General features: G+C 38.9%; 1 protein-coding gene across 8 annotated transcripts; it reads right to left on the reverse strand.

Moving 5' to 3' along the window:
• Nucleotides 1-5,631: 5,631 nt before the first annotated feature.
• On the reverse strand, nt 5,632-22,034 carry LOC139980210 (signal recognition particle subunit SRP68-like). 8 transcript variants are annotated; one of them, XM_071991705.1, is made up of 6 exons: nt 21,552-22,034; nt 18,978-19,077; nt 18,557-18,736; nt 15,243-15,393; nt 9,419-9,497; nt 5,632-8,225 (listed from the first exon to the last, which is right to left on the reverse strand). In XM_071991705.1, exons 4-6 carry the CDS (start codon nt 15,318-15,320, stop codon nt 7,927-7,929), a joined length of 456 nt encoding a protein of 151 aa, XP_071847806.1. In that variant the 5' UTR covers nt 15,321-15,393; nt 18,557-18,736; nt 18,978-19,077; nt 21,552-22,034; the 3' UTR covers nt 5,632-7,926. The 8 variants fall into 8 exon arrangements, with proteins under 8 accessions (XP_071847806.1, XP_071847805.1, XP_071847808.1 ...); XM_071991704.1 differs by having other exon boundaries at nt 5,633-8,225; nt 18,531-18,736; nt 21,552-22,033; XM_071991707.1 differs by lacking the exon at nt 21,552-22,034 and adding an exon at nt 21,437-21,459 and having other exon boundaries at nt 5,633-8,225; nt 18,531-18,736.
• Between the last annotated feature and the right edge of the window lie 3,101 nt (nt 22,035-25,135).

Here is a 25,135-nt window from a genome sequence, read left to right on the forward strand (position 1 = left end):
TTTTGATAACTCTTAAATAAGTATTACTTAACTGTATACGACTATTATGCACTAAAGTCTGTAGCATAGGTAGGGTTTCCTGGACCTCGGTTCAAGGGTGAAAGCTAAGGGCCCCTTCACCCTTTCTTCATCCAAACTGCACTTGACACAAAAGCCTAAAAATGTAGAGGTTCAAGTTCTGCTTGGCTGCCCTAGTTGACCGACAGTTGAGATCCATTGGCTCAAATGTCGTAACCAACCCTCAGTCCCATTGCTTGAGGGGGGGTGATTGAGGGGGGGGCTGGTTCGATGAATTGCCTTTAGCTACACCTCTGCTTTATTAAATGTTGAAACATTTTCATTTTAGCAGCTAAATCTGAGTGTTAAAGGGACATTCTGCTACAGTGTACATGTGTTTGTTCATCTGATTTGCATTGTTCCGTTGTTGACATTGTCGAGTGTAAACATTGATAAACCAAACTTGTTATTTTATTATTTACTTATTCTTTAATATTAGTAAAAGCCAAAACCATTCCAAGGAGAAAAATGAACTATGCACCATTTTTTTTGTAATATTAAGACCATAAAATGTATATAGCTGTTTATACTGTCGATTGTATGTACCACCACCACCAAATAAGAAACGCCCACACTAAGAACTAAAAGTTTATTTACCGTGATATATCTAGCCTCGTAAAGGTAAAAATGTTATATATTTTTTTCTTTCTCATCTTAACAATATATTTTGCAAGACCTTAAAAAATGGAAAAAACAAAAAGAGATAGATTTCTTTTCTTGCCAGATGGCTTATATTTATTATAACAAGTAAATACTTATTTTTTTCTTTCTAAACAAATATTTAAAGTGACTTCCTCTGATGAATTTTGTGTAATCAGGGAGCTGCTACTTATGTTTGTCCTTAATTGTGAAGTGAAGGAATTTCAAATTGCTTTAAGTAGGCCAGAACATTTAACCTGCAAATAGAGGGGTGGGTGGTGGGGGGTGGGCTGGGCAGAAAAGGAGAGGGGGGGCAGAGAAGGAGAGAGGTCTTTGATAGAAGCCTTGGGCTTCATTTGTGCAATGCATTCTTGACGATGTGAAAACAAAATATCACATTCTATCACTGCTCATAAATACAGAAATGTATGTTTTTATTCTTTCATTTTTTTCAGTTTTTGAGTTCATCAAAGAAAAACTTAACAACAAAGATGCAATGAAATTTACTGTGATTTGTTTCTTTTCTTTTTATTATGCTCCCTCCTTCCCATTTATTTATCACTAAACAATTAATAGTACCCTTAAAAAATTAACACTAAAACAGATACCTTACAAATGCAACATCAATAAATTAAATTGCTTTTAACTTATTCTATTCGACATGGTGCCTTTCCAGGGGCTTATCCAGGATTTTCTAACCCGGGGGGCGCGAATTACTATCTTAACGGAGCACCACCATCGGTTGGCGCGCAGCGTACTAGAAAATTTCTGGTTTTGATACCCCCCCAGATCACCGGAAATGGCACTATTCGGGCTTGAAAATGACCAACCAGATGTACACCAAGTATTTCCCAATAGCTTTTTTTCCCCATCCATAACCTTTTTGAAGATTGTCACCAGTCACACATCATGTTCGACCTCATCACATGTCCTGTGGATCATTGCTTTTGTAGGTGATTCTACGTCGCGGCCCACAGTACCCGACAGTCCACTTTTGAAGGTTTTAAGCCCATTATTTGTTCAGAATTTGAAAATTCATATTTCTCGTGAATAAACTCACTTCAAAACATACCCATAATGTTGCAAAAAAAATCATCTATGGACAACCAATATAGAAAAACCTTGAACTTCTAACAGACCGGCCAAAATTGCACGAGTAGAGGAAAATATGATGAAGAATGTTGGTCAGGAAATTTTCGAAAATTCAGACAGTTCATTTATTGGTGTACAAATATAAAAACCTCTTATAACGGCTATTATAAAACTTGGTTGAAGGAAATGAAACAAATAACAGATATTTCCGAAACCGAACACTACACACACCCCCCCCCCCCCCCCCCGTCCAATATTTTTTTTTTCCTGAAAATTCGGGCAATATGATGAGAATTTTTCGGGCACCTATACTGAAAGAAAAATGTCCTCTCTGAAACACCCATCGACATTAAAATTAGACGTGGAGTATAAGACACCCTTGTCTTTGTTATACACCAATTTCGTGTAATTATCTGACCGGGAAAGGCTTTTTGTTTATATGATTTCTATTTTTTTCATAAATCATAAATCAGGTTTTTTGCCCCCCTGCACGCCCCCACACAACACCCAATTCCAAAATAAACTTCAGATTCGTAATCAGCGTGTCGCGATCGCGACACGCTGATTGCGAACTACCAGAAAAGATACACATTTATCGCCTTTGCGACAAATGTTTTTTCACCTAAAAAACACGTAGGCCTAAGGGGTACGCACCTCTTCCATTTTTTGCCAAAACTGACCCATTTATTCATAAATGTCAAGATAAAACTCACGATGACAAACAAAGGTTTGATTTGACTGCTTTGAAATCACGTATCACTGGCAAGATGCGTCGAGCACCCTCTTACGACACTTATTTCGCTCAGTTTGCAACTTCAGAAGAACAATAGAAAACCGAAAAACTTTTAGGGACAACAAAAGGTTTGATAACCTTTTTTCGTCGTAAAAGTTTTTCGGTCTTACTTTTCTTTGAGGCTTTTTTTTGTCGCAAAAGCGATAAATGTGTATCTTTTCTGGTAGTTCGCGACACGCTGATTACGAATCTGAAGTTTATTTTGGAATTGGGTGTTGTGTGGGGGAATGGGGGGCAAAAAACCTGATTTGCAGTTTTTGCCAAAACTGACCAAAAATCGATTCAAAATCGATTTCGCCCAAATGACGTAACAGGGGGTAACCTATGCTCAGGAGCCCAAATTTGCAACTCCCAAGTCCATATCTGCTTCCGTTCGGGAGATACGTGGTCCCAAAGGAATCTGCCTAGCCCTCCAAAAGATTTTATTGATAAGATCCAAAGTACTATTTTTGATTTATTTCGAACGGGAAAACTGATAAAGTAAGGAGACTTACTATGTTTAACCCCATTGAAAAGGGGGGTTTAAAAATAATATATGTTCACAGCTTTGTTGGTGCTCTCAAAACCTCTTGGGTCAAGCGTTATTGTAATAATGCCAACACGGGGTATTGGAAGTTCTTTTTTTCATTCCTCTCTGTCGCCGTCCGGTAAAGAGTTGCCTTTTAATTGTAATTTTCATGACCAGGATATTTCCTGTATTTGAAAATACTTTCATTGGACAAATTTGTATGGTTTTGAGTAAGCTTAGCTACCTTTAAGAAACCTTCGGAAGACTTGGGTGAGCAAATCCCCAATAATTTTATTAGAATTGATAATACCATTGTTTATGACAAAAAGCTTTTACGACGCTGGTTTACTGCTTGTTAGGGATATGTCTTTGCCAGATGGGAAGCAATTGTCCAAATAATGCTTTTCTGACCAAAGTCTTTTACATTGTTAGGCTATTGTATGCTTTATAGAAGACTTCCTTTCACATTGTATATTTGCACGTGAAAAAAACAACAAAATAAATCAAATCAAATAACTAATAATTATTTCTAAACAGTTGCAGTGGTTAGTGCTATGTACTTAGAAAGTAAGACAAACTCTCTGTTTAGAATTCAACTCCCAGAGGATGTATTGATTTGGTATTTCTTTTCCTCATTTTGCAGTTAAAATATTAGAAAGGCCTATCATTTCTCAATTAACAGTTACTGTGGCGCAGTTGTTATGTTGTAAAATTTTGCATGTTTATTATTGTTTTGTACAAAGAAATTGTCAATAAACTGAAAGAAATGAGACATAATCCTTGTCTTGAGTTCAAACACCATTTATTTGCCTCCTAATGTTGTGAAGATTAAATATTAGAAACGAATTTTAATTCTCAACAGTTCTAGTGGCGCAGTTGGTAGTGCTCTGGACTGGAGAGACACAGACAAACTCCATGTCTCCGGTTCGATCCCCAGACAGAGCATTTTGATTTTCTGTTCTTTTCCTTCTGGACTTTGAAGTTTAAATATTAGACACGAGCACTAGTTCTCAACAGTTCTAGTGGCGCAGTTGGTAGTGCTCTGGACTGGAGAGACACAGACAAACTCCATGTCTCCGGTTCGATCCCCAGACAGAGCATTTTGATTTTCTGTTCTTTTCCTTCTTCCGTTCTGGACTTTGAAGTTTAAATATTAGAAACGAGCACTAATTCTCAACAGTTCTAGTGGCGCAGTTGGAAGTGCTCTGGACTGGAGAGAGACAGACAAACTCTGTGTCTCCGGTTCGATCCCCAGTCAGAGCATTTTGATTTTTTGCTCTTTTACTGATTCCTTTCTGGACTTTGAAGTTGAAGTATTAGAAACGAGCATTAATTCTCAACAGTTCTAGTGGCGCAGTTGGTAGTGCTCTGGACTGGAGAGACACAGACAAACTCCATGTCTCTGGTTCGAACCCCAGACAGAGCATTTTATATTTTTGCTCTTTTACTGATTCCATTCTGGACTTTGAAGTTTAAATATTAGAAACGAGCATTAATTCTCAACAGTTCTAGTGGCGCAGTTGGTAGTGCTCTGGACTGGAGAGACACAGACAAATTCTGTGTCTCCGGTTCGATCCCCAGTCAGAGCATTTTGATTTTTTGCTCTTTTACTGATTCCTTTCTGGACTTTGAAGTTGAAGTATTAGAAACGAGCATTAGTTCTCAACAGTTCTAGTGGCGCGGTTGGTAGTGCTCTGGACTGGAGACACAGACAAACTCCATGTCTCTGGTTCGAACCCCAGATAGAGCATTTTATATTTTTGCTCTTTTACTGATTCCATTATGGACTTTGAAGTTTAAATATTAGAAACGAGCATTAATTCTCAACAGTTCTAGTGGCGCAGTTGGTAGTGCTCTGGACTGGAGAGAGACAGACAAACTCCATGTCTCTGGTTCGATTCCCAGACAAGCTCCATGTCTGCTGTTCATGTCCAGGCAGAGCCTTTTACTTTTCTACTCTCTGGAGGGAGTGGAAGTATAAATATAAGAAACGAAGTTTCTCCAGAGGGAACCGAAATGGTGTAATTGGTAGTTCCATCGTTCAGTAAGCGATTGGTTTGGATTGCATCGGTTCAAGTCCCAGGTGAGTATTCGCAAAAGGAGTTCTGACAGGTGGATGAGGTGAGTCCCGAAGGTGGGCGGTCCCCCTCCTCCTGACAAGTGGATAAGGTGAGTACTGAAGGGGAGACAGGGGAAAGGTGTGGACAAGGTGATGTCGCTGCCCCCTCCCCCTGACAAGGTAAAGGCGTGGACAAGTGGAGTTCGCCGCCACCCTCCCCCTGACAAGGTTCACGCGCGGACAAATGAAGTTCGCCGCCACCCCTCCCCCCTGACTAGCTATTCTGGGGGTGAGGGAGTAGTGGAGAAAATCTTTTACAAAAATGACTAAGTCCAAACAGCAGGATCTTTAAATATTTGTAAAGCTTTTGAAACCAGAGGCCCAACTAATGGTCTAGTGGTAAAGACTTTTGCTTTTGCATCTCAAGGTCCCTGGCTCAAACTCAACCTCTGCTTTTCCTTTTACAATACTCCAGTAAAAGGTAGAAAAAAAGAGATGCTTGGAAATTTTTTAAATATTTTTTTTAATGACAAATCAGTTCATGGACAGGATGTTTCTTCATCCCTCCCACCACAGTTAATACCCTTCAACTACCTGTCCAGTAACAGGTTATCCCTTATCAAATACTAATCAAAACATGCAATACATCTTTTATAAACATTCTTAGTGATACCTGCATCTACTATTGAGATGGTTGGGTGACAACAGACAGTTAGTTTCTATAATGTTTCTATTACTTATAATATCAGGCTGGAAGGCAGTTATTAAATGATGCTAAGCAGTCACATGTACATATGGGATATGCCCTATGGCCTTTCACTTCACACCAGGTGGCTATCCAATTCACACGGGTACATTCTTTTTGGACATTTTTTTTTAAAACATTTGGAAGACCATTTTCACATGAGGGGAAAAAGAATGGATTTCTCCTAGATAAAAATAATAACCCCATCTTACTTCAGCCAGACAGGGCTTGAATCCATAGGTTTGCTTGACAATAAGTTCCCAATTTTTTTAATATTTTTTTTAATGACAAATCAGTTCATGGACAGGATGTTTCTTCATCCCTCCCACCACAGTTAATACCCTTCAACTACCTGTCCAGTAACAGGTTATCCCTTATCAAATACTAATCAAAACATGCAATACATCTTTCATAAACATTCTTAGTGATACCTGCATCTACTATTGAGATGGTTGGGTGACAACAGACAGTTAGTTTCTATAATGTTTCTATTACTTATAATATCAGGCTGGAAGGCAGTTATTAAATGATGCTAAGCAGTCACATGTACATATGGGATATGCCCTATGGCCTTTCACTTCACACCAGGTGGCTATCCAATTCACACGGGTACATTCTTTTTGGACATTTTTTTTTAAAACATTTGGAAGACCATTTTCACATGAGGGGAAAAAGAATGGATTTCTCCTAGATAAAAATAATAACCCCATCTTACTTCAGCCAGACAGGGCTTGAATCCATAGGTTTGCTTGACAATAAGTTCCCAAAAAAAAAGGAGGTGGCCTTCCATGGATAATTGATGATTCAGTTTACAATAATATCATGGCACCCCTGCTACCATCAATATCATTTTCTTTAACTTTCATTAATTAACCAAACCTGATTTTGAATTAGTTTTAGATAACTCTTAACTTTTACATTTTTGCCCTCCAGTTTGAAAAAGGAAACGATACTACCATAGCACAAACAACATAAATGTGGAAAGGTTGCTCCCTTTCATTGCCGTCTCAATCACCCCCCCCCTCCCCCTCCGACTACCACACCCCAAATTATATACACGAAGAGTGCATTATTGAAAGTTTCTCTAAATAAAGCCTTATCAGTAAAACTGTGCTACTGCAAACTGAAAAATTCAATTCAAAGATTCTCCCTCTTCACTTTCATTTCTCCTTCTCGATCCTTCGCCTCACCACCCCCCCCCCACCCCTGGTCCTTCCAACTACCATCCATAGATCCTGCCAATATCAAATTCAGTTACCTTAACATCCTCATAAAGTGTCAGTTGGTTAAGCACCACAATGTTTGTAGACCAAGAAATCAACAACCGAAACCCATTTTTAAAACTTTAAAGCCCCATCAAATAATGATGCTGTTTTTTTCTTCTTTTTCTCTAAACGAGATTAACACACAAACACCAAATCCAAAATATATAGAATTCCAATTCCCATTTTGAATATTCTTCAATTTGTTTTTGCCAAGCCACGTTAAAAAAGCGTGTGTTATTCTTTTTGGCCTTCCCCCATCTTTGTGTTTGCATTGCAACAAGGTGTAGTTTTCTGTACTAAAAAACAGATAAAATCAAATAAAACTTAAATAAAAGATGATAACAGCACACGCAGGAGAAGAGTGAGAGCCCTCCCAAATACTTCCGGCTTATGTATACAAAAGACCTCACGGACGCAGATTAAGTTCCAAATAACCTGGACTTACCCATTTGACCTGACGTGTGTCATTCCTGTGGTCTTATGATGGATGTTTATGAAATGTGATATATCAATCTGTGGGTGCCTCACCTGTATGTACCTGGAACCACGACATGCAATACATGCAGATGTAATCATGTAACTGTATAATGCCAACACATACATACTGTAACAACGAAGACCAATGAAGAGAGTAAAAAAAGAAAAATAACATGGTTGGTAAAAGATATCACTCCTATTCCCCTGCTGACATTCCCACTGGGGATTGCATTTGATCCCAGAGAGACGCGATCTTTCGATCCTTTTTCCGACATCTTGGAAAATCTAGAGTTACTTTTCACCACCACTCCACCATCCATGCAGGAACCCACCCAAACCCCCCTGCGCGGCCGATTTATTCTGTTTCAGTTTCTCGTCCAAGGAGGGAAACTCTATATGGTTCTGCACTATGTCAAAGAAGAGCGGTTTGCACGGTGACAGCTTTAAGTCCGGTGGGAATGCCGTGAAGTTGGGCTTTGCGGCAAGGTCCGGCTGGTTGGCGTTGTACCTGTCCAGCCTTTCCACCAGTGGTTGATTGTCCTTCAGACCGAGTTGTGCCATTCCTTTGCTGATGGAAGGTTCATTGGAAACTGAAAATTAATGCAAAGAGGTTCTTGGTAAGCCATGGCCTTTTATTTTTTTAAAGTATTCTTGGGTGGAGGGTATTTTCTATGGGTGAGAGTAGTCGGAGGGTGGGGGAAGTCAATTCAATTAGTTGTGAGAAATGTCATTCAATTAGGAACCACATAATGCCTATTCTCATCTTTGTAGTAAATTTGTCAGCTTGAGCTACCTGACAGTTCATAAGTAGGGGGTATATTGGAGTGGAATTTGAGATTTGAATCCCTGAATAGAGAAAGTTTACAAAAACTTGATAATTTGCAGTCATTTTTTGTTGTTGCTGTCACAAACAGAAATGGATACCCACTTTCTATTATTTAGAGAAGACAGAAACTGGTTCAATTTCAGTCTTCAAGGCCAGATAAACTCTTTTTATTTTGGCTTTCAATTTCTTTATTCTGACAAATTTCGATAGTACAAAAAAATGGCATTTTTGATCAGGCTTTTGATACTTCCTTGTGATCCCTGGACATCATACATTCAGCTAGAGCAAAAATAACTGTTGTCTGTCCTGTCCACCACAATACTCCTATTGTAATATTTTTAGACCCTAAGGGCTAATAGGTCTCTCCACCCCCCCTCCCCCCCAAAAAAAGGGGTGAAAAAGGGCAGTGCTGCTTCCAACTGAATTAATCTTTTCACTCATTGTTTAACCAAAGAGAAAAATTTGGGAAAGAAAACAACAGATTATTAATATAAATGCCATATTTCTCATTGTCTATGCTCTGATGGAAAACATTTGTTCCAGTAGCAGGGTTCAATTCCCAGGTTCCAAATGGACTCGGCAGTTTAATCTGCATTTTCCTGACGATCAGACCCAAAAGAGAACATCGATATGTCTCTCCAAGGTCTTCCCAAAGAAGAAACCTTTCAGAAACTCAAGGGTACTAAAGGGATTTCTTGCTTTTAAACTAACCAGGGTCCTACACAAAATTAACAGGGTAGTAGCATGATGGTCTCTGCCTGATTCCCCGTCAGCCAACCCTATTTCTTTTCTTAATTTTTTGGTATTCATCCTTTCATATATAGTCCATCTTGCATTTTGCCCTTTGAAAAACAAGAATCCTTAATCTTCATCCAAAGCAGCAAAAAGTTTATTTCCAAACACAGTCAATTGATTATTATTATTATGATTATTATTATATTATTATTAAGTACATACCTAGAATGGAGGCCACCTGAGCAGAGTACTTCAAGCCGTTGATATCTTGCGCAAGAGTGTCCAATTCCTCTACCTCCACCTATTGATTAAATGAAACCAAAATCTAATCATGATGTCTTCCACATTCAGTTTTTTAGAGAGTGTCACTACCCGACAAGCCCTATAGGGTTTTTTAGTACACTTCCTTTCACAAGTTTTGTTTCTTATCTCCTTCTATGTCATATGTCATACTTATGTTAAGATAGAACAAAAATAAATAAATAAATGAAATGAAATAAATGAATTAGTTACCTTTTTTTTTATTTTGAGTAAAAGTTTTGTTTTTGTTGTTGTTGATATCGAATCAAAAGGACTTTAACCCATGGTCGACCTGGCAAGAGGTCCTACGGGGGATAATAAGTTTGTTTTAATAGAATAGACATTTTTATTTCTTCTTGGAAAAGTTGTCTATGTTCAGTCAGGGAATTGCTGGTAAATGAAGTCTTATATATTTACATTGGACAGGATAGCCATAATCATACCCGAGGTCGGAGTCAAAGAGCCAATTAGGGAGGGATTTCTAAAGGAGAGGAATTTCTAAGTACTGAGGATTGTGGAGACAGAGTGGTTTCTATTGTTTGGGTAGGGAGTGGTTGTGGTTTCTTTTGTTTGGTAAGGGAGTGGTTGTGGTTTCTTTTGTTTGGTAAGGGAGTGGTTGCTACTTTATGTTTTAATCAATCGGTCATTGTTGGAGCTGTTTGTTTTGTTCTGTATATATGGTATACTTGGAGTCAGGCCCTAGACCCATTTAGGAAAGGATTTTTTTAATGGAATGAGACTTTAAGTAGTAACAATTGTGAATACAGAAAGGTTTTGGTTTTTGAGTAGTGAGTTGTTGCAACTTTGTATTTGAGGTGGAGGTCTTCAATCAAAGGGTCGTTCTTGAGGTTGTTTTTGTATAATTGGGTGTTGAATTCTTCAAGTCGGGTGAAAGTAGATTTTGTGTTTCCTGCACGGAGAACGTACAAAGTAGCAATATAGGTAGGGATTTGAAAGCGAGTCGATAGCTGTGGTGTGAATTCTGTTTAAAATTTGTTTATTGGGATTAGAGATGGTAAGCAGGGAGATGCCCCCGTAACTGAGAATCAGTTTTACTTTGGATTTATAGATTTGGATAATGGTTTTCGGAGGGAAGTTATATTTGTGTGAGAGAATTTGAATGGATTTAAGTTGTGACCAGCAGGGTCCTGCAGTTCTGTTACAATGTAGATTAAACCATAATTTGCTATCAAAAGTGGTACCGAGAAAGGTTGCTTTAGGAGTAGCAGTGGTTGAGGTGTTGAAAGATTAATTTTGGAAATATGGTGTTGGTATTTTGAGTTTATTATGGAGAAATTGGCTAAGTTAGATTTTGAGGGATTTATTTTTGTTCTCCACATCGAGCACCAATTTTCGAGATGTGTAATTGCTTTCTTAATATTTAGTTCCGTCATATAGATATTTTTACTGGTGCTCCAAATGGCTATGTCGTCAGTGTACTGACTATAGTTGCATTTAGATAGGGGGGATGTTCAAATCATTAACAAATAGGGTGTAGGGGAGGGGGCTGAGAACAGTGCCCTGTGGAGTACCTGCACGAAGTGAAATAGGTTTTGATGGTTGGTTTTTGTAGCATATTTTTGCATTGTGCTCACTAAGGAAAGAGGAAAGAAGTCTGGTGTTATTGGAGGGGAGATTAAAGTTAAGTAGTTAAATTCTTATGTTGTTGTGCCAAGTTTTGTCGAACGCCTTTTCGGCATCATGGAAGAGGGCAGTGGTATCATGTTTTTTATGAAGCCGATGCAAATTTCTTCATAAAGGCGGAAAGTTTGGTTCATTGTAGATTTGTGTGCATGGAATTAGCCTGATTGATACGGGCAAGGTGATTATTTTGCTCTAGGTGGGTTCTGGTGCAGCTTTCTATAATTCTTTCGAAAATCTTACCTAAGGCTGGCAGGAGACTAATTGGTCAATAGTTTCGAATTTTGGTGTGTCTTTACTTAGTTTCGGTATTAAAACCATTTTGGCGGATTTCCACAGGGTTTGGAAATAACGAGTTCGTTTAATAATGGGAAAATATGAGAATTAATGAAAATCGGAGGCCGACGGAGGGGAATCTTTTAGCATTAGGTCATTTATGTTGTCAAGACCAGGGGAGGAGGCATTTTTGCATACTTAGTGGCACTATACCAATTGTTTATATCTATTTCTTTGATTACAGATAATTGTACGGTCTATTTCGTGTTGGAATCTGTTATCGTATGGAGGGCCATCTAAGATATTGAATATAGTTTTCAAGTATGATTCATTAAGCTTTATTTGGTCTTAAGTTTTTGTGATCAGGTTACCTACTTTATCTCTAAGGCATTGGTCTGTATTACCTGTGTTTGGGGTTGTTATAGGTTTATGATATTTTTTAAATTTTTTCCAAAAGTGTTTTGGATTTTTGTCATTAATGATTGAATCGCATTTGTTTTGGACTCGGTTTTGGTCGACCGCCGATATTTGTCTATTCATTGTTTTTTAAGTTGGTTAATTTGGGTTTTTAGAGTTGGATCTGGGGAGATGATATAGGTTTTATATAGGCGACGTCTGAGTTAACTAGTGTAAGAATAATCCTATTTAGTTTTCTGTTTCTGTTTTGTTTTCAAGGGGCAGTGTTTTTTGAAGGTATTAAAGATATGTTGGGCAATGCTGTCACAATATATGCCGATGTAATTTACCTTGTTGTTGTTGTGGTAATTGGGGATAGTGTTTTTTGTTACGAGTTCCTTTATAAATGATGTCCAGTCTGTTTTATTTTAATTATAAGTTAATTGGTTATTTTGGATGCGACTGAGGTTTATGTCTAGCTCAAAAAGGAGTGGAAAATGGTCACTGATTAGGTCATCTTCTAGGATTTGAATAGAATGAGTTTTAGTTGTAAGGTGATTTGAGATTATGGCGTAGTCAAGTAGTTCAGTATTATTGTTTATTGGGTTTATCCTAGTTTGGGTATTTTGGTTAATTATTGTTAAGTTGTGTTTATCACATATTTCTAAGAGGGATATGCCTTTTTCAGATATTTTGGTGCTACCAAAAATGATGTGGTGGGCATTTAGATCTCCTAGTAGTATTGTATTTTTATTAGAACATTTTTTTATTGTGGATATGGGCTTATTTGGGGACTATAATAGCTAATAATGTGGAGAGGTTTATTGTCTCTTTCGAGTACAATTTCAATTGTTTGTTAGGGTTGGGTTTGGGAGGAGGGTGGCTTTGAGGTTGTTTTTTTCAGCAATAAGTACTCCTCCCATAGAGCGAGAGATATCGTGTCTGAAAGTTTGGTAACCAGGGATGCTAAGGTGGGAATCTGTATTTAGTTTAGTTTCGTTTAACGAAATGATATCCGGGGAGTGGTTGGTCAATATACTAAGTAGGAGGCTTAATTTTGGAAGGATACTGTTGATGTTTAGGTGGAGGAACTTGACCAAAGGAGGGAGTGTGCTTGTCATGTAGGTGATTGAGGAGGGCTAAATATTGAAGGTTGGTGGAAATGTTCCATAAGTACAGTTTTGGGGATATTTAAGTTTAGGTGTTTTAGTGTTAACACGGTGGCATAACTGGCAAGGTCGTCGGATTTAATATTAATGTCGGCTTTTTGGAAGGTTTATTGCACTAATTCAATTACAAAGGTTGCGATATTAAGTTTTTCTTCAGTGGCGATTTTATTTCTTATTTCAATTTTAGGGGTAGATTTGGTTACATTCACGTAGGTTCTTTGTTGTTGTTGTTTGTTATTGGCTTCAGTTTTAGCTTCTTTCAATTTTGGGCATCCTTTGTAAAGGGCGGCATAAGTCCCTGAGCAATTGGCACATTATGTTTTCTTTTGGTTTGGGACAGTCTTCAACTCTGTGGTTTTCGCCACATCTGAGACATTTGTTTTGATTTTTGCAAGTATGGTGGGTGTGTCCAAAAAGTTGACATTTGAAACACTGAGTGATTTGTGGGGGGGGGGGGGGGTCGTGGTATTCTTCTGTTTTGTGTTTTAAGTATCCTAAGTAGAAACCTTGTTTGATTAGGGATTGTTGAGGTTCTTGTTCTTCAAACGTTTTTTTTGCTTTCCAAGTTGGATTGTTTGTGGCATGACTAATGAGTCTTTAAGTTGTATTGGGGGTGTATTCTTGGTCTTTGAGTTCTTGTTCAAAATCCTTGATTTGAATTTCAGGGTTTATGCCACAGGGTACTACGGAGAAGTTTCTTTGTCTTACCTTTTGGGGGATTCTTGGTTTGGGATTGCCTAGTTTAGTCCATGGTTTCAGGAGGATATTTGCAGATTTATGGTCATGGGGGTGATTAGGATGTTGTTACTACAAAGACGGTTTATATTTGAGATCATGGCATTTGGTTTTTCTTCATTGATTAGATTAGGAAGTGTTATTGGGTTTTTTGATAGTTCTGGTAAGATTCCTGATAAAATGATTGTTTGAGCGGACTTTTTGGTGGTTGGTTTGGAGTTAGGAGATGGGTTTATTTCAACAGAGTTTGGACTTTGTCTTTTTCTGCTATTTTTGTACAGGGATCCAGTCATTAATGTCTATGCCAAAATCAGAGAGGTTTAGGTTTTCGACTAGGGGGGCGGTTATAGGTGGGTAAGGGGTTGTCATATTGGCAAAACAGCCCCTCCCTATGGGTTTTAAATGGCTTCTGTACAATGAAATTGATCATAGACTTCACTTACCAGAAAGAATTAGTCTCCAGCCTAAGACGGCAGATGGAAAGAATAGGAACTCCTTTTGAAGAGACACACTATGAATCGAAAGTGTACTCGGTAGCGTTGTGTTGGTATCCAAGGACGCGTACGTTCTGTAAATGGCGGGTAAGTAATATAGTGAAGGATGATGGGGTGGCGCTATGTCAAAAAGCTAACTGTTGACCAACATAATCCTCAGATCCCTAATGAAAGGAGAGGAATGCAAAAGAAATTAGCAAATTTTCTTCAAAGTAAGTCTCGTACATTTAGCACAAAACATTAAACACTAATAAGCAACTAATTCCAACAAAGTTTAGGCTGTGATTGGAACTTTACTGGTGGAAACATAAGTAAATATATATTACATTTTTAGGAACCTTTCTTTCTTATGACTAACCTTGACTGTATATTGCAGCTTTCCAGCTTAGCTGGTGTTTTTCATCAAATCAGCTCATCTTTGAGTTTTCTGATCTTGACAACAATCAACTGTCTTTTTAATTTACCACAACCCAGACCACACTAATTGGCAACTCTTTCCAACAATCTAAGGCAACAATCATCAATTTAAGACAACCGAATTTATACTAACTACAAAATGATTCCAACAAACTAAGGCACCGGGTCTCATTAAGTTAGCACAAAACACACCACACTAGTTAGCAACTCATATCAATAAACTAAGGCAAACTTATAAATTTAATACAAACACACCACACTAATTACCAACAAATTATCACAGCACTCCTCTTCAATTAAGCACAAACAGACCACACTAATTAGCTACTCATTCCACCAAACTAAGGCACAATGTCTCTTTAATTTATCACGAAACAGACCACACCAAATAGCGACTGGTTCCAACAGGCCAAGGCACTGTGTCTCGTACATTTAGCACAAAAACAGACAACACCAAATACCGAATGCTTCCAACAGGCTAAGGCACCACGTCTCCTACATTTAGCACTGATCTTGACAACAATCAACTGTTGAGAGGACAAGACTGATGTTAATGATTCTGGCTCACAATGATGTTTCCCTTGAAACTTAATTTTTCTCCAATTTCTGTTAAATAACCTCCAGATAACAATTCCAGATCTCTCTGTAGAGGACAGGCTTGAAGGAACTTCTCGTATTTGGTGGAGTTGAGATCATTAACAAACAGAACGTTTCCTCTCACGGTATCATTTTGGATCCAAGCTTGTTGAGCAACATAGGCCACAGATCTCTGATGAAAGGAGAGGAATACATAACAAATTAGTCACTTTTCTTCAAAGTAACAGCAAAAGTAAAAAAGTCAAACCCTGTCAACAACCAAACTGTCAGCTGTGAGACAAAAGATGTGTACTCTTCTAGAGGGGCAATTTGTGAAAGAAATGGAATTATATGGTCAGTAGAAGTTATTGGACACTGGTTTGAACAACTCTCAAAAAAGACCTCACTAAATACCAACTCGTTCCATCAAACTAGGGACAATGTCTTATTAACTTAAGACAACCAAAATACTTATTACAAATTCATTCCAACAAACTAAGGCAACGGGTTTCATTAATTTAGCACAAAACAGACCACACTAATTAGCAACTCATATCAATAAACTAAGGCAGAACTTATCAATTTAATACAAACACACCACACCAATTACCGACTGGTTCCAATAAGCTAAGGTCTTATACATTTAGCACAAAAACAGGCAACACTAAATACCGACTGGTTCAAACAGGCTAAGGCACAATGTCTCCTACATTTGGCACAAAACAGACAACACTAATTAACTAGAGCACCAATGGTGCAGAGCTCATACCTTTTCGAGCTCAAAAATGTAGGGCCCACAAAACTTTATGGCCCACCAAATTTCAGGCCATTTTTCAGATTCCACCTATTTTGGGCCCAGGAGGCCAAACATTTTAGGTTCAAAGACGGCGATAACCCCCCCCCCCCCCTCCGTTAGCAGAATCCTGGCCACACCACTGGCTATAATTCCTATTTTCCCCCTTTAAATCCTATTTTACCCACTCTCTCAAACAATACCACTGACCTACCATATTAAACTCTCTTCACTCTACCTACCTGAGCAGACATAACTTCACAAGCACGCCTTCCCAAAATTTTCGCTGGCTGCCTAAATACCTCAGGCTCAAAGACTTCTAAGAATCGGCAAGTGCTGATTGGCTATAGGGCTCTCATGCTTACAGTTCAACAGTTAATAACAACTCCCAGTCCTGCTTTAATTCCACTAACAGCCTTTGCAGAGCTTAACCACAAATGTAAACAAACACTGCAGAGACTGGGAGACAAATTAAAGGAGCTTTGGCAAAAAGGTGAAGGCTCAGATTTTTTTAAACAATGGGGATTAATTGTAATTAATTAACTTTTGACCAAACATTATTAGGCATCACCTTATTCATACACAATCAAATAATCATCAGTTCAACTTTGAATGTGATCCATCAATATCTTGAGGAGATTGAGATATTTGAAAATATGACAAAGAATGACCCCCTAAATGACATTTGACCTAAATTTTCCGAACACCCCTCTTAACCCTCATCCCGAGGAACATTGTAACCAAGTTTAATTATAACTGGCCATACACTGTACGAACGGAAGCAATTTGAAAATATAGGGCCGCGGCCCGGGCCATAAAAGACCCCTAGTTGATCTTTGATCTCAAATTCATGAACACCCTGAAGGTAAAACTTCCATAGTACTATCGTGAAAAACCCTCAACATTGTACCATGGAATCTGTAGGAGAAGAAGCATTTTGCGTATTTCCACAAAATGGCCCATTACGGTCCACAAGTGACCTTTGACCCCAAATTTCGGACCATCTCTGATGGCCCAATACCCAATGGTCTTTGTGTCCAAGTTTCATGAAATTCCATTACACACTGTGCGAGTGGGAGCGGTTTTACCAATTGTTGACGGATAGAGTGATAGAATGATAGACGCCGCATTGGAACAAAAGCTCACACCAGCATACTGGTATGAGCTAAAAACTAATACCAATAAACTAAGGTACCATGTCTTAATAATTATGCACAAAAACAGACTACATTAATTAGCATCTCATGCCACTAAACTAAGACACCAATTAGCTTCATTTTGATGTTGTCATGGTTGCTTGGAATGAGTGGAATTTGTAACTCTGTACAAACTATATCATGGAACTTGTTCAGCCTTTCTGTAAGAATAGTAATTTAGCACAAAAAAAAACCACATCAAATACCGACTGGTTCCAACGGGCTAAGGCACCATGTCTCGTACATTTAGCACAAAAACAAGAACACACAAAATACAGACTGGTTCCAACAGTCTAAGGCACCGTGTCTTGAACATTTAGCACAGAAACAAGAACACACCAAATACTGACTGGTTCCAACAGTCTAAGGCACCGTGTCTCTTACATTTAGCACAAAAACAGACCACACCAAATACCAACTGGCTCCAACATACTAAGGCACCGTGTCTCGTACATTTAGCACAAAAAATTACCACACCAAATACCGACTGGTTCCAACAGTCTAAGGCACTGTGTCTCGTACATTTAGCACAAAAACTGACCACACCAAATACCGACTGGTTCCAACAGGCTAAGGCACCATGTCTCGTACATTTAGCACAAAAACTGACTACACCAAATACCGACTGGTTCCAACAGTCTAAGGCACTGTGTCTCGCACATTTAGCACAAAAACTGACCACACCAAATACCGACTGGTTCCAACAGTCTAAGGCACAAAAACAAGAAATTACCACATACCGACTGGTTCCAACAGTCTAAGGCACTGTGTCTCGTACATTTAGCACAAAAACAGACCACACCAAATACCAACTGGTTCCAACATGCTAAGGCACCGTGTCTCGTACATTTAGCACAAAAAATTACCACACCAAATACCGACTGGTTCCAACAGTCTAAGGCACTGTGTCTCGTACATTTAGCACAAAAACTGACCACACCAAATACCGACTGGTTCCAACAGGCTAAGGCACCATGTCTCGTACATTGAGCACAAAAACTGACTACACCAAATACCGACTGGTTCCAACAGTCTAAGGCACTGTGTCTCGTACATTTAGCACAAAAACTGACCACACCAAATACCGACTGGTTCCAACAGGCTAAGGCACCATGTCTCGTACATTAAGCACACCAAATACTGAATGGTCCCAACAGGCTAAGGCACCATGTCTCGTACATTTAGCACAAAAACACACCACACCAAATACCAACTGTTTCCAACAGGCTAAGGCAATGTGTCTCCTACATTAAGCACTGATCTTGGCAACAATCAACTGTTGAGAGGACAAGACTGATGTTCATGATACTGGCTCACACTGATGTTTCCCTTGAATCATACTTTTTCTCCAATTTCTGTTAAATCACCTCGAGATAACACTTCCAGATCTCTCTGTAGAGGACAGGCTTGAAGGATCTTCTCGTATTTGGTGGAGTTAATGATCTTTCAACCACTTGTTCTAAACCTGATCCAGCTTCATTTCAGACATCCAAGACTCACAATTTTCCTGACATTTTCTTCATCTTCTTCTTTCACCTGAGACAGTACTGTAAAAGATAAGAAGATTTCATATATTGGAGAGCAGATACTGTTGACATTGCAACTAGACTCATTTTTATCCACTCCCTCCCTTCCTCCCTCCCCCTGACTACCTAAACAACCCTGACTGCTGCCTCATTGATATAACTATGTATAAACAAATGTACATCATTGTGGTATAACAGCAGAAATAAACGAAACGAATACCAGAGCTTAAATATTTCTGTGTTACTATAGTAAACTGCATACCCAAACGGAAGCATTACGGAATCTTCAATGTCTCAGACCTCCAGCAGAATGTTAGTCAGTTCATGGAGTCTTCTTGTGAATCAGTGTGGCCAATGCAATGCTGTAAAGACAAATATAAAAGCAATATGTATATATATACCTATGGTGTGAAATAAATTTTAGTAGTTTTTTTAGTAGTTTTACATAACATCTTCCAGTTTGCGTATGCAGATACCTTTCCGATGAGTGTTTACAAACATGAATAAACTGTACCTCTTTTTGTTACTAAGTGCCTGTTTATTTTTAATACTTGCAATATATGACTTATTAATGAACCTTACTAGACATTATTATCAAACCTACATATGGAGTACTTCACAAAATGCCAAAACTTCCTTTGATGTACATTGCTCACTATAATGGTCAAGCCAAAAGTAAGGAATAAATTGAACACAATTTTGAGAACATTTCATCAGCCAAACAATTTTTGAGAGCATGTACTAGTTTAAACAAACTTAGCAAGCACATTCATGAAGAACTGGAAAATTGAAAAATTTCTGAAATAAACATCATTCTTGAAACAAGAAACTTGACAAGTGAAATAAGGACCGACACTTAAGCTACAACATGTACACTTAGCAGATGAAAACTGGCCTTTCGGCCTTACACAAGTACCAACAACATATTGGTATATTCATGGTAAACCTCATGTGCTTTCATGACTTCTAGCACCTGCGTAATAATATTCTATATCACTGAACAAGGCCTGAGATACTATATATTGTACTTATCTCTCAATACTCTTAATATGTGTTTACCATGAGTTGTGTTCCTCAAAACTTAATCAATGTTTTCAAATTAAAAACCAAATTAAAGACAATTACTCAACAATGAGAGGTCGACTTAGCAAAGTTTGAATTGGGTTTAATAACAATCAAAGTTTCAGTGAAACAGTTCTGCCGACTATAAAATCATGCCTTAGGCATCAAAAGAAGTCTATGATCTGATAAAGATATGCCGAGAGTTGGACCAATACTGTTAAGCCTAGCTTCAGGTCAAAATTATGCTAGTCGATCAAATTAATACATGTATATCAATTTTGTTGCTTACGCTAGGTAACATCAGCTTGCATAGAGAGTTTTCTCCATACTTGAACCATCACCAACATCAATTAGACCACAGAGCTAGGCCTAATTGCTTGAGAATTTCATTTTACAAAGTACCGTTGCTTGTATAGCAAGCCTAGGATAAGCTAGTTCATCCTGATCTCTATCTAGCCTCCGCTTTGTTAGGCTAGTCTAGGTTTTCCCATTTTCATTTGGTGGTAGGCCTAGCCTGGGGCCATTTGTTCCCTCCCCTAGCAACGTTATTTTCCTCCCACTTAAAAGTTGAGTAACTTGCTGTACTTTCCCTACATCATAGGGGAGTCAAGTACGTTTTCATGGGAAATTAACATTTTCAGGGGAGTTAATTAAGGTCTTTCATGGGAGGCATATTGGCTAGACTTATGGAAAGAATAGATGTTGTAAGTGTAATAACTGTAGGGAAAGATTTAAGGGAGAAAGGTAACATTAAGGGTGAAAAATAACATGGTTTTAAAGGAAACTAACATACTTTTTTCATTGGAGGAGACTGTTGTTCTGTAGGCTCTGACGGCATACTTTCTTTGTAGAGTAAGCTAAAGAAAGTTGTGATAGTATGAAGGAAAATAGAAAATGTGACCAGGTACCTTACTGTACTTGTGTAACTGTTCAGTGATTGAAAGATGAAGTGTTTGTGAATAGGCCCGTTTGTTTGTATGCGAACATGGGGTAATTAACATGTGTGGAATCCATAGTGGTTATGGGTTGTATGGCATTCATTGTGGGAATGAAATAACATAGAAACTTTAGCCTATAGTATAGGTATATGCCTTCCTTGGTTCCTCCCCTAAAATTGTTTTCCCATTTACCAGTTTCTTCAATTACTACAAGTGTCTCTTTGAAATATGTTCCTTTCTTTCACCAAACTCTCTTAAATCACAAGATACATTTACTACCTACAGTTACTTCACTACTTAAATGAATTCTTTCCACAGCCAAGCCGTCTTTCTTTCCTCCCTTGAAAAACGTTTGTTTCAACCCTATAAAAATAATTAAATATCTAACAGGAAATCGGCCTGTCATGATGGAAAAAAAAAGCAATGAGAGAGAGCCTTCATCCTTAGCTAATTTGTCCGGTTGCGAGTTAGTTTCTTGAGAATGTGTTACTGTTAAGTGCTACATGGCATAGCCTAGGCTATGGTAGGCTACTCAGTAGTAGGAATTTAAAGACAATTAATTAAGTTGGGCCTAGCCTACCCTAACTGTACTAGCCTTAACCAGAAAGTAATTATGCCCAACCAGCTAGGTCTAGTATTTTGTCGGAAGATATAAAGTGACTTACTTACGTAAATTGTCTAGTGAATATCATATTAGGCCTAGGTTAGCATTCCAACTTACTATAGACGCCAGTGCCTACGTGAGCTAGCCTATCGTTAGGCCTAAGCGATACTATTATATGATAGGCTAGCCTAATTTCTCACGCTCGCTGACTCAAACAATGTGAAGTACTAACTTGCTCCACAAAACTAATGAACAACCTTCGCCATTCAAATTCTTTGGCAGTTACCACCCGTACAGAAAAGGCTACAAATTACAATAACGTATGAATTGTTAGCCAACAGCTGCCAGGAAGCGAACTGCTCGTGCAACCTTTCGTGAGCTTTATATTCAGATCATAATTCGCGCTCCTTAGCATAAACTTTGACCGGTGTGAAGTTAGATACTTATTCCACGTTCCTCGTTCGATATTCGCGAATGAGCAACTGCTACCTATTCAGTTACGTATTCGACAATGGTATCGACGTAACACCTCTGGCAAGACAAAAGCTTTCTTACAAGATGTTCAACATTTGGTCGTGGAAAGAGGTTTAGTCATATGAACTCTAATGACTATGTAGAAGGGTACTATAATGCATCTTGCCCGGTCCAAATAGTTCTTGACCAACTAAAATGACCACTACTTCATCAGTTCTTAAATTAATGTACCTGGACCTGAAAAAAAATCACTTTAGGCCCTAATCAAGACTAGCACCAAGGGCGGCGGAACCGGGGGGGGGGGGCACGTGCCCCCCACTTTTCCTCAGGTTAAAAATGTGCCCTTTTTCTACATAAAAATTGAGGTGTCTCAAGTTAGCAAGAGGCCAGGGAACCAGAATGAACACTCGGGAAGGGCCGTTTCCGGCCATCTGAGGGCATTGTAAAACCAAAAAATTTCTTGTACGCTCCGCGCCAACCGATGGTGGCGCTCCGCTCAGATAGTCGTGCATATAACTTTGCAAATCTTGGCTACGCCCCTGACTTTTAATGAATTTCTGTGGGTCAAACTCAAAGCTATTTCGAATGGAAAAAATGTGTTCAGATATTAACAAGAAATAAACTCTAATTCGGAAGATTCCTACATTAGCAACTAGCATGATTTCACCTCAGTTTGTTCCTTGTTTCCCATTGGAGATTGCAGTGCTAGTATGCATATTTTCCTTGAGGGGGAGGGGGGGGGGGGGCGTTGATTGAGTGATGTGTATACGCAAATAAGATAATACAATAAGAGTTATAAAGGCTACATCAGTCCAATCGAATTTCTGCAAAGTTCCCTTTGATGTCGGTGCCCCCCCCAGATTAAAAGTGCTTCCGCCGCCCTTGACTAGCACGCCTTGGACCACCTAACCAATGGGTCATATGAATTCTTAACACATTGTAGAAGGATACTATAATGCGTCTTGCCCGGTCCAAAGAGTGCTTGACCAATTAAAATGACCACTAAATTAACAATTATTTAAAGGAATGTAACGGGAACTGAAATAAAAACATTTGGGCCCTAATCAAAACCAGCACGCCTTGGACCACCCAACCAATGGGTCATAGGAACTCTAAAGACATTGTAGAAGGGTACCATAATGCGTCATGCCTGGTCCAAAGAGTGCTTGACCAATTTAAATGACCACTAAATCATTACTTCTCTAATGAGTGTAATGGGACCACGAAAAAGCTTTGGGCCCTTATCCATGCAGCACGCCTTGGATCACCAAACCGATGGTTAACATGAACTCTAAAGACATTGTAGAAGAGTACCATAATGCATCTTGCTTGGTCCAAAGAGTGCTTGACCAATTTAAATGACCACTAAATCATTACTTCTTTAATGAGTGTAACTGGACCACAAAAAAGCTCTGGACCCTAATCCATGCAGCACGCCTTAGACCACCGAAAAATGGGTCATATGAACTCTAATGACAATGTAGAGGAGTACCATAATGAGCCGTGCCCGGTCCAAAGAGTGCTTGACCAATTTAAATGACCATTAAATCATTACTTCTTTAATGAGTGTAACGGGACCATGAAAAAGCTTTGGGCCCTAATCCATACTGCACGCCTTGGATCACCAAACCGATGGTTAACATGAACTCTGAGGACATTGTAGAAGAGTACCATAATGCGTGTTGCTTGGTCCAAAGAGTTCTTGACTAATTTAAATGACCACTAAATTATTACTTCTTCAATGAGTGTAACGGGACCACAAAAAAGCTTTGGGCCCTAATCCATGCAGCACGCCTTAGACCACCTAAAAAATGGGTCATATGAACTCTAATGACAATGTAGAAGGGTACCATCATGCGTCTTGCCCGGTCCAAAGAGTGCTTGACCAATTAAACTGACCACTAAATCATCACTTCGTTAATGAATGCAAATGGACCTGCAAAAATCTTTAGGCCCAAGTCAAGACAAGCAGCACGCCTTGGACCACCTAACCAATGGGTCATAGGAAGTCCAAGGACATTGTAGAAGGGTACCATAATGCGTCTTGCCCGATCCAAAGAGTGCTTGACCAATTAAACTGACCACTAAATTATCAATTCGTTAATGAATGTAAATGGACTTGCAAAAATCTTTAGGCCCCAGTCAAGACCAGCAGCACACCTTGGACCACCCAACCAATGGGTCATATAAATTCTAAAGACATTGTAGAAGGGTACCATAATGCGTCTTGCCCGGTCCAAAGAGTGCTTAACCAATTAAACTGACCACTAAATCATCACTTCATAAATGAATGTAACGGGACCTAACAAAAAAAAACGTAAGGCCATAATTAAAACCAGCACGCCTCGGACCACCCAACCAATAGGTAATATGAATTCTAAGGACATAATTGAAGAGTCCCATAGTCAGTCTTATACGGTCCAAAGAGTATTTGACCAATACAAATGACTAATGCACAATCATTATCCAGCAGATTTATCAAAACGAGAGCCTAAGTGATATTGTTCAATGCTTGGACGTTATTGCATGTGCCATTAATGCATGGTAGGCCTAGGGGATGGTTTATTAATTTGATTGTTTGTCCGGCTGTAAGCTTCAGTTGAGCTTTTATGACAGAGCCTGCTACATGCCTGCTACAGCATTGCTACAGCAATGCTACAGCCCTGGAAAGATGCTGTCGCTTTATGCAATTGTGTTGAAATAACTGCCACATTGCAAATTTCCCCTTTGATTAGGCTAAAATTTCGTAAGTGATTTGCGCAAGTTAAAGTGTTAAATAGGCTGACATATCAATGAATTCGGAAGTCATTTAGAGGTAACTTTCTAAAATTGTAAAAACATTCCTACAGAATTTGGCCATATATAACCATGCGGCCATTAATTGGAATGCATTTAAAACAAGTTATCTTTTTTTCATTCCTTGAGGGTCCAAAGTGCAATTTGAAATGCTACCGGTTGACACTAAACGTACAATACATAACATACGAGAAAGGGGTGAGTCACACGCCCCTTACGAAATCATTGATCTGTCACTGGCTAACCTGTGTATATAATAGGGATCAGCGCTGTAATGATGTCACTGTTCCTCTTTCTCTTCCTGGTGTCTTGGCGTTTTACTTTTACTCCCTCCTTTTCTCTTTTTTGTTCTTTTTCTTTTCCCTTCTTTCCTCTCCTCCTCCTCTTTTTTTCCTCTCTTTTTTCTTCTCTTTTTTTCTCTCCTCTTTTTCTTACCCGGGGGGCGCGCGCCCCCAACGCCCCCCCCCCCCCTGGATACGCGCCTGCTTTCTTTGTGAACCAGAGGCATTTTCTAAACAACCAGTTCGTGCAGAGCAATCGAATTGT

Source organism: Apostichopus japonicus, chromosome 14 (assembly GCF_037975245.1).
Source record: "Apostichopus japonicus isolate 1M-3 chromosome 14, ASM3797524v1, whole genome shotgun sequence".
In the NCBI taxonomy this organism is placed as follows: domain Eukaryota; kingdom Metazoa; phylum Echinodermata; class Holothuroidea; order Aspidochirotida; family Stichopodidae; genus Apostichopus; species Apostichopus japonicus.